Source organism: Trematomus bernacchii, unplaced genomic scaffold, assembly GCF_902827165.1.
Source record: "Trematomus bernacchii unplaced genomic scaffold, fTreBer1.1, whole genome shotgun sequence".
NCBI classification, from domain to species: domain Eukaryota; kingdom Metazoa; phylum Chordata; class Actinopteri; order Perciformes; family Nototheniidae; genus Trematomus; species Trematomus bernacchii.
Genome location: NW_022987888.1, coordinates 1,002,853 through 1,018,930, shown reverse-complemented (window position 1 = coordinate 1,018,930; position 16,078 = coordinate 1,002,853). Strand labels below are relative to the sequence as shown.

At 36.8% G+C, this 16,078-nt stretch overlaps 1 protein-coding gene across 2 annotated transcripts; it reads left to right on the top strand.

Annotated features, from left to right (window-relative positions):
- Positions 1–431: 431 nt before the first annotated feature.
- On the top strand, positions 432–14,773 carry LOC117469802 (low affinity immunoglobulin gamma Fc region receptor III-like). 2 transcript variants are annotated; one of them, XM_034114241.1, is made up of 10 exons: positions 432–487; positions 1,068–1,106; positions 1,213–1,482; positions 5,622–5,870; positions 7,260–7,376; positions 11,551–11,601; positions 11,922–11,996; positions 12,406–12,471; positions 13,006–13,049; positions 13,831–14,773. In XM_034114241.1, the coding sequence occupies exons 1-10, from the start codon at positions 457–459 to the stop codon at positions 13,846–13,848; spliced, it is 960 nt and encodes a 319-aa protein (XP_033970132.1). In that variant the 5' UTR covers positions 432–456; the 3' UTR covers positions 13,849–14,773. The 2 variants fall into 2 exon arrangements, with proteins under 2 accessions (XP_033970132.1, XP_033970133.1); XM_034114242.1 differs by lacking the exon at positions 11,922–11,996.
- Positions 14,774–16,078: the final 1,305 nt, after the last annotated feature.

The following is a 16,078-nucleotide window of genomic DNA, read 5'->3' as shown; positions in this document are numbered from 1 at the left end:
TATTTCTTGGGGTTTTGCTGTGTTAAGTAGGAGGTTTTTAATATTATTATTATGAATAAACACATATATTGAGTGGGTATCACGTACATAAAAAGGATTTAAAAACAAAGTCAGGGCTGTCGATGATGTTTCTCAGGGAAAACAACAAAAATAAATAATTGAGCCTCGTGTTATTCCATATTTTAAAGAAAGAAGTGTATTTAAAGTGTATTTTTCCATCATATCATAATGCTTTTTGTTTGTCTGTTTTACACATCAAGACGTAAAGTTGTCTTTCTCACGTGTGAGTTTTTGGCCTCAGCCTCTAATATTAACCCCACCACTGACACGTATTTCCTTCCATGACACGCGTCTGAGCGACAAGGCGTTTCATTAGTGAGCCACACAGGAAGAGACCACCCCTCTTCTTCTTTTTATATTTCAGTGTGAGGTTCACTCAGTCAGCAGCCAGACGCCATGGAGGCCACAGCGCTCTGCATCACACTGTGTGAGTACTGAGTCTTCATCTGCTGTTTTTCATATAAAAGATGATACTAGATCATATTAGCTAAAGGAACATATGGAGGTAGATTTGTGTCAATATTGCTTGACATGCATTTTATGCATGTTGTACACATCTTTCATTCATATTTTGTGATTTTACAAATCCTTTTTGGAATTTTTAGATCTTTTTTCACAGTTACACACGGGTTATTGATCTGTCCACACACATAATATAGAGACAAATCTACCTCCATATAAATAAATACAAATGATTAACATTTGAATATTTTTCAAATGTAGAGGATCTTCTAGGATCTTCTGTGGGATCTCTTAAAAATGAAATTGTATTTATTTTATGTTTATTATCAAATATTTAAATATATGTATAATAAAGAAGAGCACTTATAGATGCTATTACTTACTGCTGCTGCATGGCCATTTACACTGTTCTCTTTTGTGAATTTAGTTGTAATGGTGAGTTGTTTTACAAGTATTATCTATCAAAGATATATGTAAACAATAAAGTCTAGGTAATAAAATCCTCATAAGTATCTATGTGATATTTGTCTCTTTTCTCTCTGCAGGGATGACGGTGTTTCTGCAGCTCTGTGAACAGAAAGTTGGTAAGAAGCTTGTTTACCAAAAAGAAAAGATGCAACAACACAATAAAAAATCATAACTTTATTTAAAGTGCTATATATTAATATCAACAACAAATGTATTTCTCAGTTTCAGATGCAGATCTTTGGATCGAACCATCCAGACTTCAAGTCTTTGAATACAAGCCTGTCTCTTTAAGATGTGTGGGCTTCGATGGTTTGACTGATGTGAACATTTTACGGTGGAGCAAAACAGGAAAGGAAACTTGTGATGGTTCAAAATGGGGCTCATTTCATGAGAATAAATGCAACATTTCATCTCCTTATAAAGAGGACAGTGGAGATTACTGGTGTGAGGCTGGAGGGAAGAAAAGCGTCTATGTGAACGTCAATATCACCGGTATGTTGACATTAACTCAGCAACACTCTCTTTCTGTGTGTATGAAATATTCAGAAATATTCAGACAAGACAAGTTCCCTGTATGTGGAAAACAACTTAGCAATACACGTGATTCTATACAATGTTTGTTAGAAGAACAAAAAAAGTGCAATGATGCTAAGGTTATATACTATATGATAGACATATACTTTTCTAGCACAAAACATTTTTATATCTTTATATTGTTTAAAAAAGAAAACAGAATTCATCAAGAAAGTGTAATAAAAGCAAACAGCGTGCACAAAGCTGAGTATGCTCATTAAGCATATCCCTACTATTGGATTAAATTGCAAACAAATATATTTCTAAAATCTAAACCAAATTGTGTTTTTTCTCCTGTCTCAGATGTCATTTTAATAATTGTCTACAAATATTGTATATATATGCTGCAACGATATCAGGAACAGTTTCATATTATGAACCAACACATCCTCACTCCCAGGTCGGCGTATGTTGACGTTATGTCAAGGTCCCCTGTGGTCTTTTTCCAATGCAAGGGGGGCGGCCGTTAGCGTACATTTTTAACTTTCCGGGATGTCCATAGTCTTCTTGAGATCGTGAGCGAATGCTTCCCGCTGCGGGCCATTCTCTGCTGAAGCATACGTTGCGAGACTGCATTGCATTAAAAACATTATGCTCTCTATATATATTGTCTTTATTATGCTTTAAACAGTGTCTCGGGCTTTGGCTATAGGGCGGCTCAAAGTATTTTGTCCGGCCGTTGTGAAGACTGCTTTGTTTATTGTCCTTGTTTTTGTTTTAAATAAACCATATTCAATCGAGACATGCCAAACATGTGACGTCATATGACGCGTCGCATCTGCGGCAGGGAGCAGGGAGACCCCGAGATCCGTATTCCCCGTAGTTTTTAAATAAAGAGATTTTCAATCACGGGCGCGCATCAAATGTGTGACGTAATGTGGTATTAAAAGTATTAAAAGAGGTGAAAATCACTACAAGTCTGGGCATGTTGAGAGCTGTACATACACACAAGGGGAGTCAGTCGGTTCGTAAGAGCCAGCATGCGGGATTCTGGGATTTGTAGTCTTTCTAGTTGCGTATTTTTCATAGTCTTATATTTCAACAGTTTTACGACAAACTGTGACTTTTTTGACATGGAAATTATTATTTAAGATTGACAAACATCATATGTGTAATTCGTGGCACAATTCAAACGGGATCGAAAGATAATCTTTCTCTCCCCATTGACTTCAATGCATACTTTTTCCGAAATAAGGTCCCATGGAGGAACCCGGAAGTTTGACGGACATTACCTTACCCACAATCCTCTGTTGCAACAGGTAACAGCTTCGGTTCATGTTAATTTACAAACTCTTCAACTACAACCGTAGTTATATTTTAAAAACATGTTAGAAGGCCTCACGAAATACTTTAATGTAAATTTAAATTTAAATGTGAAGGAATGTGTGTATAACAAAATACATAAACGAAAACGAAACCGGAAACAGACGTAGGCAAGGTCCTCAGCTCGGTGATTCGATGGTTTAGCCGCAATGCACGCTGGGATTTGGTGTTTATGCGATGTGAAATCCGAAAACATTTTTTAAAAATAGAATAATACTTTATTCCGAGTGCTTGCTTTTCTCTTTGAAAGTCATCACATAACGGCATTGTAATACACGGTTCGGCTGCATTAAATATTACATATCTGCCGTAGTTAACTCTATGTATAGGGCCCTGATGAGAAGACTTCTAGACAAACAGGAACAACTGCCGCCAAAACTGAAAACTTGACGTGGATCTTAAATATATAAGCAATTAAACAACCTCTTAGATTTCTTTTCACACAATACGTCTCCTTGCAGTATCAACACTAATTCGGCTGACTTTTATATTTGATCCAATTGGTAGATAGGCTGTATTTACGCCATAACGGTGCACAGCTGATAGAAAGGGACACCTACTGGTTAAAGCACGTTATTGCATTTTATAATTGTATTATTAGATATTAATAGGAGGATGTGCAAAACAGACAAACTAATAAGGCTTTATTTAAACATTAAAAAATACTTTAGCTGAAGGTCTTCTTTTGAATAAGAAAAAAGCTTTGGGGGTATAGAAGATGAATATGGAGGGATGAAACCCTCTTTGATGGTCACACATGCAGAGCACACAGCACACACAGTGACATTTGTATCTACAGATAAATATTAAGCCTGACAAAGTACTTAATGTCTAATATATTGCTTTCCTGCAATGTTAACTATGTTTAAGAACTTATTTTAACTGATAATGAAAAATGCTAGTTCCAGTTGTGTCTTCTTAAATATCATGCTGTTCCTCATTTATAAATGTGAAAAAAACATTAAAATAGTCAGACCCAGTTTCCCAGAACTCACTACTTTAAATTGCTTGTTTTGTCACACCAACAGTAAAGCCAACTATATTACAATTAAATACACAGAAACACTTCATTACATAATAACATCTGAAAATCTAAAATACAGAATGTATACAGGATTTGTGAAACACACAAGAAAACGCATGGAATACGCATAAAGGAAATAAAGCATAACATTTGTGAGATATGCTCTAATGACGTCACTGTCAACTTTGTGGTAACAAAATACTAGACTACAAAACCATCACAAAAATGGATCATTAGTTTTATCTGAAAAACCATCTGCTTCAGCAGAACGCCTCACTGCTCTTATTCCATCAGTGAGGGAAAGATTTTGCAGGAAAAAAGATTTATGAATGGTATTACAATTACTCATGCAAACATATTAATGTTGAATATGTGTACCATTTCCTTCCGGCAGGTGTGCAGAGATTGAAATAATCTTTTACTAACCAGGCTGAGTCACCACACACACACACACACACACACACACACACACACACACACACACACACACACACACACACACACACACACACACACACACACACACACACACACACACACACACACACACACACACACACACACACAATAATAATGTTCATCCTCTGAACGTGTGTACTGTCTGTTAAAAAAACTGCAGGAACCCAGAACACAGACAAAAAAACATAACCCCGTCACATCTCAACTATTGTAAATGTTACGGGTCCCCGATGTGACCACAGTAGCAGTGATGATAACTGTATTAAGCAGGTGAAACAGGAGCTGTTGACAGGAAGTTGTTGTTGCTATGGAAACAACATGACGTATCTGATATCATAAAGACGGAGAAAGTGAAGAATAAAGTTTATGTTTAAATGTTAGCACCCCCCGAAGAGGCACAATCTCTTACGTTGAGTGTGGAGTTTCAATAAATTCTAAATCATCAGTAAAGTCTACGACCATATTTCGGAGGGATATGATACATATTAACTTTCAATTTTATGCATTTCAGTTCTTCAATAACATTACTTAATTAACACTTCACTTTCCTGACACAGTTCCACTAACATACATTCACTGTCGATTGTTATTTTTTTATATTCTTTGCGGAATTTGAAAAATGTCCTCTTGGGTTGCCGTACAGCCAATGTGTGACGTCATTAGTAAGCGTAACGGACCCCGTGCTGATCTGGTAGGCCGTGCAGATATGGTACCTACACCGCCCTATAGCCAAAGCCCGAGACACTGTTTAAAGCATAATAAAGACAATATATAGAGAGCATAATGTTTTTAATGCAATGCAGTCTCGCAACGTATGCTTCAGCAGAGAATGGCCCGCGGCGGGAAGCATTCGCTCGCGATCTCAAGTCGTCTACAACATATGTTTAGGGAGCTATATAGAAGCCTATGGACATCCCGGAAAGTTGAAAATGTACGCTAAGGGCCGCCCCCCCTTGCATTGGAAAAAGACCACAGGGGACCTTGACATAACGTCAACATACGCCGACCTGGGAGTGAGGATGTGTTATATGAACCTCTATGCAGACGATACACTACTTTACATAACTGTTTCTGATTCCTTCATCAATGTGTTCAGTTTATTTCTGATATTTTCAATTATTCTGGGCATGTTACAACCTGACTTTACATCTCAGTATCTTCACAATGCCTTCGTCTAAATTAACAATTGTTCTATTGTAATTAATTCATACTACAAAACTCAAACTGAATGTTTGATCCTGATGTTGTTCAGCTGGCTCTGTGATCCTGGAGAGTCCTGCTGTTCCTGTGATGGAGGGAGAATCTGTGACTCTGAGCTGCAGGAACAAGACGACCACTTCCTCCATCCTCTCAGCTGATTTCTATGAAGATGGCCGCTTCATCAGGAGCAGCTCTACAGGAAACATCACCATCCGCAGAGTTTCTAAATCTGACGAAGGACTCTACAAGTGCAGCATCCCTGACGGTGGAGAATCACCAGAGAGCAGGCTGACTGTCAGAGGTGAGATATAACCTTTGTACTCAGATATGTAAATTAATGTTATGTTTAATACAAGTAAAATACATGCATTCAAAACTTAACTTAAGTACATATGCATGTATTTGTTTTATTGCATTGTTGAGGAACTTGTGACCAGAGTTGGGTGTAACGCGTTACAAAGTAACGCGTTACTGTAATAATATTACTTTTGTCTGTAACGGAGTAGTGTAACGCGTTACTTTTATAATTCAGTAATCACTCTACAGTTACTAACATTGCCCCGACACGCGTTACTTCGTTACTTTTATAAAATCAGTCATAATCACACTGACAGACAAGAGGGGTTTCCGCCGCAGGTTTATATGTACGTAATCTGCGCGACTTGCGCGTCCACATCTCCACGTGCAGTGCTGCATAAACATGGCAGAGTCAGCGATAACTTTCGAGGGGTGGAGGTATGCCCATTATTTTGAGTTTGTCCGAAGAATAGACAGGAATGTGACGGTGAGGTGCAAACTGTGTCCAGGCCAGAAGCTGTTATCCACTGCTGTAAACACCACGTCAAACCTCAACAAACACCTGCAAAGAACACATGCTAAGGTGAAGCTAATAGCTAAGGACCCCCGAACCCAGAGTGAGGATGTTGTGAGTCGCCGCCGCCGACTCTGAAGCGGCACAAATTAGAATTTGGAGGACCGGTAACCAAAGCAGAGATGGACAGGCTTGTAGCATCCTTCATAGTAGAGGTAATGTTGCCCATTTGCACAGTGGAATCAGCATCGCATCGTTCAGAGATATACTGCGCAAAATACAGATAGCAGGAGACAGAGGACAGCCATAGTCAGAGCTATCTGGATCAGTCTTATGCGACAATGGAAACTGAACTAAAGAGAACATTTGAAACTTTAGCAGTCTGCGTGATCTGCCTGTAGGGAGGGGCGGGCCGGCCCTGCAAGTAAAGTAACGAGTAAAGTAACGAGTTACTTTATGTAGAGAGTAACGAAGTAGTGTAATATATTACTTTTTTTTAAAGTAATATGTAATATGTAATATATTACTTTTTTTTAGTAACGACCCCATCTCTGCTTGTGACCTAAGTTGTGTATATGATATTACATTTAACCTTTTGAATCTTAGCATCTTTTGAATTGAATGAGGAAGAAATACTCAGATCTTGGGTATTTCTTCCTCTTCTCCTATTGCTTTTACTAAATTGTACAAGCAATAGGACAAAACTAATGGCTAATACTAATACTTAAAGTACCAAAACTACAGCATATTATATATTATTTAATAATACTATACGTATTGATTTATAATGTGTTCATCACTTTGATCATGCATGTCAAAATGATGTTAAGAAATACATGTGATTACCTTCTGCTCCTAAGTTAATCATTCCTATTTCAGTTTCAGCTAAAGAGACTTCCTCCACTCTCTCCCCGTGGATCTTTGTCTCTGTTTCATTGATGCTTCTGCTGCTGGCCGTGGGAATACATCGATTTTGCAAAGGTTATCGGCACAGAGGTACGAATACAATGCACCAACAATCTGCTACTATAAGCTATGGAGAACTGCAGGAATGAGTCTTAAAAACCTGAAATGAGTCAGCATTTTAGCACTTAGTGTTCCCTTTTCTCGAAGTTTTTTTGAATGAATGAATTGCATATTTGGTTGTAAGCCTGAAATATGGTCTGTGGTTCACACAAGCTGACATAAAATACTTCAGTAAACTCCCCACTGGTGAAAAAGGTGGTTGCTAACCCTGCATTTCGTGTTATAGTCACGACATTTAATTTGATTTGTGTTCACCAACACCATTTTCCCCTTTTTTTCGTGTCACACAGAACGATTTTAAAAGCAATGTAGACCGGAAGCTGTGTGGTTCATAAAAACATGTTCTTTATATATGCAGTCTATGGTTCTTACTCAATATCAAGCCATGATTATTGTTTTTGATTTTAAATCGTATAATGTCGGACTTTTTTTGCCGTCAGTGAGGAAAAGAAATGGGGCTCAGAGCCTCAGAATACTGAAATCTGTATTTTTCGTAATCTTTTTTTCATTCTAATTTGTTATTCTTTTCTAAATAACACACTGTTATTTACTCAACAATAACACACAATTATCCTTGTTTTTATTTATTTGTTTAATTCTATAATCTCTGGCTTTTTTTGCGTCCGTCAGGAACTGAATTTCAAAATAAAATAACCGGAAACAGATACACACCCACTGAACTGATTACCCAAGATACTCAGCTATGGTTTAAGCTCGGTGATTGGATTGTTTAGCCGCAATGCACGTTGGGATATGGTGTTTATGCGATGTGAAATCCGAAAATTCTTTAAAAAACAATTATAATAATACTTTATTCCGAGTGTGCTTGCTTTTCTCTTTGAAAGTCATCACATAACGGCATTGTAATACACGGTTCGGCTGCATTACATATTACACATCTGCCGTAGTTCTTTATTTATAGAGCACTGATTAGAAGACTTCTGGACAAACAGGAAGGACTGCCGCCGAAACTGAATACGTGACGTGGATCATAAATATATCAGCAATTAAACAACATCTTACATTTCTTTTAACACAATACGTCTCCTTGCAGTATCAACATTAATTCGGCTGACTTTTATATTTGATCCAATTGGTAGATAGGTTATATTTACACCATAACGGTGCACAGCTGATATAAAAGGACTTGTAGTTTTTAAAGATATTACTGATTTTCTTTGAATATAAGAATGTAAATACTGAGTTGAAAGAATAGTCAGGGGATTTGGGTGATGGGAGACACATCTCTGGAATCACAATTTCAATAGCTTACCATTAAATGACGGATACCTTTCTGTCTGTTTTACAAATCAGATATTAATGTGTAGAAGTAAAACATGTGAAATAATATAGCAATATCCTGTACAATTATGTGAAAACATGAATAAAACTACACATCTTCAGATGTTATACATACACAAGTGTCCTACACTAATAATACAAAGTTATTATTAGTATGCTGTGTGTACCTTGTGTGCACCGCCTAGTGGTTAAAGCACGTTATTGAATTATTGTTTTAATGTGTTATATTCGATGAAAAAAATATTAAGAGTACATACTTTCATAGGGTGAAAGTAGAAGATCAATGATAGAAATATAGAATATAAAAAATCAAGAAGATACTGTAAGTGATCTCTACAATAAAACGTTTAGTGCCGGATGTATAAAGATATTAATATGAGGATGTGCAAAACAGACGAACTAATTAACCTTTATTTAAACATTTAATATTACTTTAGATTAAGGTCTTCTTTTAAATAAGAAAACAGCTTTGGGGGTATCTACAGATAAATATGAATCTATATTGCTTTCCAGCAATGTTAACTATGTTGAAACACTTATTTTAACTGATATTATGCATATGAATTATACTCTTATAAGATGTATGTAGATAGAATAAGAAATGTGCAGAATATGACAGTTTAATGGTGGAGGTATACACACATGTCTTGTAATGCACTGTTGAGGAACCGGCGACCCAAGTTTTTCATTCATTGCATAACTACACCGTAGTTGTGTATATGATATGTCAATAAACCTTAGAAAATCTTGAAATCTTGAAAGGGATGTGCAAAATAGCCATTATATACAGTCTTTAATTAACTATTAGTAGAGAATAACGAGTAATGAATATACTTTATAGGGATCTGCAGATAAATGTTTAGTCTTCTCAAGCACCAACTATCAAATATCTCGGCTGATTGTTGGCACTTGACAATCACCTTTCCCTGAATTTTACTCAGGTGTAACTAAAGTCTGATTTAGGGTTGTTTATATTTCACATCATTAATCAGAATCTGCTGGTCCCGTTCGAATCCAGTTTTGTTTGACGCTCGGCGTAACCTTGGCGCACTGCCACTCCAACATCCAATCCCAGAGCTTGAAGATTAATCACGGGGACTGTAGTCCCAAACGATAGCTGGGGATTATGGGTAGTCTTCGGCCATCCTAAACTCCAAAATGTTTTTCGGATTTCATATCGCATTAACACAATATCCCAACGTGCATTGCGGCTAAACAATCCAATCACCGAGCTTAAACCATAGCTGAGGATCTTGGGTAATCAGTTCAGTGGGTGTGTATCTGTTTCCGGTTATTTTATTTTGAAATTCAGTTCCTGACGGACGCAAAAAAAAAGCCAGAGATTATGGAATTAAACAAATAAAAACAAGGATAATTGTGTGTTATTGTTGAGTAAATAACAGTGTGTTATTTAGAAAAGAATAACAAATTAGAAGGAAAAAAAGATTAAAAAAATACAGATTTCAGTATTCTGAGGTTCTGAAAGAAAGTCAGACATTATACGATTTAAAATAAAAACAATAATCGTGGCTTGATATTGAGTAAGAAAATGTTTTTATGAACCCCACAGCTTCCGGTCTTCCAAGACCCGACCGGACAAAAAGAGGTGGTGCAGGCACGAAACATACTACCAATAGAAATACATTGCTTTTAAAATCGTTCTGTGTGACACGAAAAAAAGGTGAAAATCGTGTTGGTGAACACGAATCAATAGATTAAATGTCGTGACTATAACGGACCGTCCACACAGCAGCGTTAAAAAAATCTTGGAGGTGGGCGTATCTGAAGCTTGGGGATTTTTTGCGAGCAAGGCACCAACAACCAATCACATGAATCTCCCGCCCCCGACATACGAAGCAAAAGAGTTTGAAGTAAACTGGATATAAACTCCCCAAACAGGCGAAAACCTACCACTGTCTCTGCCACCTCCCTCCATGCCTGGCTCCTCCGGTTTATATCCCGGTAGGTAAATAGGGACTGGTCATAAAGCACCGGGTGATTCCCTACCGCTAATTTCTCCTCCATTTTTTGGAATATGAGGAAATGACCTGCGGTATGTCTCTCCCAGCATAGACGCCGTTTGATTGGCTAGAGCTTGAATGGTCAGATTTGCGTACACGGGATTTGATTGGCTGACGCTTCCACCTCAGCCTCAAAAGTTGAACATTGTTCAACTTTGAATCCTGAAAATCCTGAAAATCCTGAAAATCTCCGCTCGCCTGCCCACAATGCAGTTCGGCGAAAAGTGAGGGAAAGTGACGTCACCCCATTCAAAGTGAATGGGCAGAAGCGTTCCAAGATTTTTTAACGCTGCTGTGTGGACGGTCCGTGACACGAAATGCCGTGACACTGGGTTGTGCTAACAAGTGTCTGAATGAGACGACTCAACATCGTCACGCCAACGTTAGCCTCCTTTAGCTTAGCAGTGGTGACGTGAAGTCATGTGACCGTGCTGTAGTTCCTTTATAGCCCAACATTAGCCGCCTTTAGCTTAGCAGTGGTGACGTGAAGTCATGTGACCGTGCTGTGGTTCCTTTATAGCCCAACATTAGCCACCTTTAGCTTAGCGGTGGTGACGTGAAGTCATGACAGTGCTGTAGTTCCTTTATTACCCGCCTTTAGCTTATAATAATAAGGGTTAGATTTTAGGTTTTGATAATAGGCCAAGGAAACCTATAGATTGTATTTGTATTTTATGCATGTATTTTCTACCTCTTTAAAATAGATCCATTTATGTTTGCTGTCACAAAATGAAGCATGGAAGAAAATAGTTTCCATACTCGTTATGCTTCTTCTGTTTCTGGTTGGATTTTTATGATGTTTTTCCTTTACCGTGCTGCAGTGTTTTTCTGCCTGTCCACACAAACACCTGGACCGGCTGAGCATCACACAGGTGAGAACACAAACCATGTTGCATCCTTCCTAAATATCTAAGTAATGTAATTAGCTTACCTTAATATACTAGGACTTTCAAATAGAAGATTCAAAGGCTTTTTCGTCATGTGCACAATATGGAGAGTGTAGTTATTTGTGGTATTAAAATACGAACAATTGTTTAAAGGATGTTACATATCTCGTTAAAATAACAAATATATTTATTAGATTAAATGGTTTAACATGAAAATAAACCCTGGCTGTTTTCATGTCTTATTATTTGTTCGTCTACTTTATTTGTCATGAAAACTCAACTATATGTTTTGTTTCATTTGCTAGTTTCATTAGAGGCCAGTGCAGTGGATTCAGGCCAAATGACGTATGATGTGGCATCAAAAAACAGGAAGAAGAAAGGTTAAAACCTGGCAGTGTTACTTCTGCTTTAATTTCACTTTACATGCTTTCTCTTACGTATGTCAAGTACAGTTGTGTATTTCATCGGGTAAAAGGCCAACTTTTTGGACAATTATTGTTATTATTGTTAAGGTGGGGGGGAGAAAGTTCCTCTGGAGGGAACACAGGAATTTGTGCCTTTACAGACCATTTACATGCAGCAAAACCTATAGAACACACTACATGAGACGGGACACCACAAAACGCATAATTGGGCCTCTTTAAATACCTTGGGACTGTTTGTCCAAAGATAATCATGTTTTTGGGCCTTTTTTCTTTCTGTCAGCAGAGTATTGGAAAAACTACTGGTCTGATTTTCTAGTAATAGTTATATTTATATATCAGATGATTAACTATGTCCCTCCATCAGGTGTGGATCAATCATTTCCAACAGCCGTTTACTACACCTTGGGCCCGGGAGAGACTCAACAACAGGGTGAGACTCAATGAGATTAGAACTATTTCAGTTATAACTGATTTTAAAGCTTTAAAGGCTTTATTGTGATGTTCAATGTGCTGGTGGTTGGTAATAAAAACATTCAGATGTTGTAGTTACCAGTATCAAATCCAAATTGAAATACGTCAGATTTCTCTGTAAGCTTACAGTATGATGTTCTTTAGTTTTGAGTAATCCCATGTCCTCCTTAGTAGGTCTTAACTAATTGATAATGAGTTTGGGTTATTCTTTGGTTATAAGGTCAGTTATAGGAAGCCCTTGGCATTACCACTTGGACATTTAGATCACTCTGATTTATTGGGACATTTTCTTTGTAATTAGATTAGATCTTTAGAATTGTGCCTTTTACCAAAATCTCTGACTCTTTTAACAGTGCAACATAAAAGATACTAAAAATACATATTTGTGCAACCAACCAAGAAACCTCCAATTTTGTAATAAAGTCAAATGAATGTCCAAGTCAACTTTTTGGCAACACATTGACATACTGTATAACCTCTATTTTCAACGCAGAGCCATCCGTAGCAGAGGACGCCTTTTATTCTACAATCTCGCCGGTAAGACTGAAGATTACATTATTATAATTAATTCTGCTATTAAAGGTAGGGTAGGTAATTTCGGAGAAACCAGCTCGAGTGCGTAGAATTTGAAAATGCACAACCGGAGAAAATCTGCCACTTCCTTACAAAGCCCCTCCTCCAAACCACAAGATAAGTTTGTGCACAGATGGAAGGCTGACAGGCAGGTAGGCCATCCAGTTATTTTAGCCGGGCCGGCTAAAATGATTGGTCGTGCTTTTTACAGTATTACGGCTTCCACAGATGACGATTTCTTATGGATTTTTTGTCAAAGCACTTAAGATATTCATTGCTATCGGGATGTTAAGAGCATTCCATGGAATATAACAAAAAGTGTATCTCGAGGCGGTCCCTCAAACTTACCTACCCTACCTTTAAGTCATACTGGATGGATGGTAGATATTTAAACATCATAATATGTACAACTTTGGACAACATGGGTGTGTAGTAAGTTGGATGAGGGTTTTAAAATAACGTGCTTTGACTTTATACAAAATATATGAATGTTGGTTTAACTATATATTGTATATAGAACAAAAGGGTACAATTCTAACATACATACCATTTACTGGAGTCATGCATTCAACTTAAAATTAGATTTTGTACCATTCCTCATTATTATTCTTGAACTTTAGAAATATTTATAATCGTGCTTACTACCCGTACATGATATAAATAAATATATAACATTTTACCAAAGCCTACCTCTATAATACTCCTATTCTATATTATTAACATTTGTTCTGTATTTGTTTTACAGCTGAAGATGGAGTTTTGAAAAACTGTTTCACACGGTGTACCTAAATGAAAATGGGAATTGCACTGTTATTTGTTTATAAAGTATTATAAATAAATAGTTCATTTTTTTAAGAACAAATGTAGGTGTTAGTTGTCAAAGTGAAGCTCTCATTTACGTTTTAAGATATGAAAGTTTGTTCCATCTCACAGACACACGGCTGATTCTAAATACTCTCGCTGTGGTTTACTGCCGAGTTAAAAGTGTTTCTGCATCGCACTGAGTCTGTGGTTAAACATGTGTTATATTGACTGTCCTGTGAAAGTGTGAAGGTGACTGTGAGAAGACATGAACTATAAAACGCGTCACAGTGTGTTTCTGTGTCACTGTTTTCAGATTCATTGTAATTGTACATATTGCGTTAACTCATGACATCATTGAACGAGGTTTTACCGCTCTGCCATAGAGAGCATATTCACTATTAAACAGTTTATTTCCATACACACTGAGCTAAACACACACACACACACACACACACACACACACACACACACACAGAGAGACTCTGCAACCCACATCATGAACTCAAAACCTCTGGTCATTTTATCACATCTACTTTTATACAGCCACATATTATTTCATCTTATCCTATCTTATTATAGAACTGCCTTAATCGTTCACTAAAGTTCTTAAACTGTCTTTTCCTCTTCTTCTTGTTCTTGTGTTTTTCTAAAATAGTTTGTGAATGTGTTGTTCATGTGTGCGTATTTTAAGCACTGCTCGTACGGGCACTCGTCATTTTATTGTATTTGTAATTGAAATGACAATAAAGGCTTCTATCTTAAACTGCATCTGCATTGATTAAAGAAACTCTGTTCGTTTCATCCTGAAAGAGAAACCAGGCGCTGTAACACATTTTGTCCAATAATAATATAATAATAATAGTAATAAAGCACTTTAAAATTCAGCTGTTTTCAATCAATTTGTATTTATTGGTATTTGTGTATTTATTGTCTGCAGTGTTTGTTAACTGACTTCAGGTGACAGAGGAGCTGAATATAGATATTATATATGCCACAACAAACCTGCCTTGTTTTTAATGTTAACATCTGCATTCTTTCAGGTATAATAACCAGAGGGGGGAAGTAGTGGAGTACAAATACTTCGTTGCTGTACTTAAGTACATTTCTCTGGTATCAGTACTTTACTCCACTACTTATTTTTCTGATGACTTTTTACTTTTACTTCTTACATTTTGAATACAGATACCTGTACTTTCTACTTCTTACATGTTGAACACAAATACCTGTACTTTCTACTTCTTACATGTTGAACCCAAATACCTGTACTTTCTACTTCTTACATGTTGAACACAAATACCTGTACTTTCTACTTCTTACATGTTGAACACAAATACCTGTACTTTCTACTTCTTACAATTTGAACTCAAATACCTGTACTTTCTACTTCTTACATGTTGAACCCAAATACCTGTACTTTCTACTTCTTACAATTTGAACCCAAATACCTGTACTTTCTACTTCTTACAATTTGAACTCAAATACCTGTACTTTCTACTTCTTACATGTTGAACCCAAATACCTGTACTTTCTACTTCTTACAATTTGAACCCAAATACCTGTACTTTCTACTTCTTACATTTTGAACCCAAATACCTGTACTTTCTACTTCTTACATTTTGAACCCAAATACCTGTACTTTCTACTTCTTACATTTTGAACCCAAATACCTGTACTTTCTACTTCTTACATGTTGAACACAAATACCTGTACTTTCTACTTCTTACATGTTGAACACAAATACCTGTACTTTCTACTTCTTACATGTTGAACTCAAATACCTGTACTTTCTACTTCTTACATGTTGAACACAAATACCTGTACTTTCTACTTCTTACATGTTGAACTCAAATACCTGTACTTTCTACTTCTTACATGTTGAACACAAATACCTGTACTTTCTACTTCTTACATGTTGAACACAAATACCTGTACTTTCTACTTCTTACATGTTGAACACAAATACCTGTACTTTCTACTTCTCACATGTTGAACTCAAATACCTGTACTTTCTACTTCTTACCTGTTGAACACAAATACCTGTACTTTCTACTTCTTACATGTTGAACACAAATACCTGTACTTTCTACTTCTCACATTTCCCAAACAGGCTGGTTCCTTTAGTTTGAATGTGTGTTTGGTGGCGTGATCATTATTATTTAGAGTCATTGCGTGCCTATTGATTTGAACAC

Coding starts and splice junctions, on each gene's coding strand:
- LOC117469802 (XM_034114241.1), top strand. CDS start 457: ATGGAGGCCACAGCGCTCTGCATCACACTGT. Junction 1,483..5,621: donor TGTGAACGTCAATATCACCG/GTATGTTGACAT, acceptor GATGTTGTTCAG/CTGGCTCTGTGATCCTGGAG. Junction 7,377..11,550: donor CAAAGGTTATCGGCACAGAG/GTACGAATACAA, acceptor ACCGTGCTGCAG/TGTTTTTCTGCCTGTCCACA.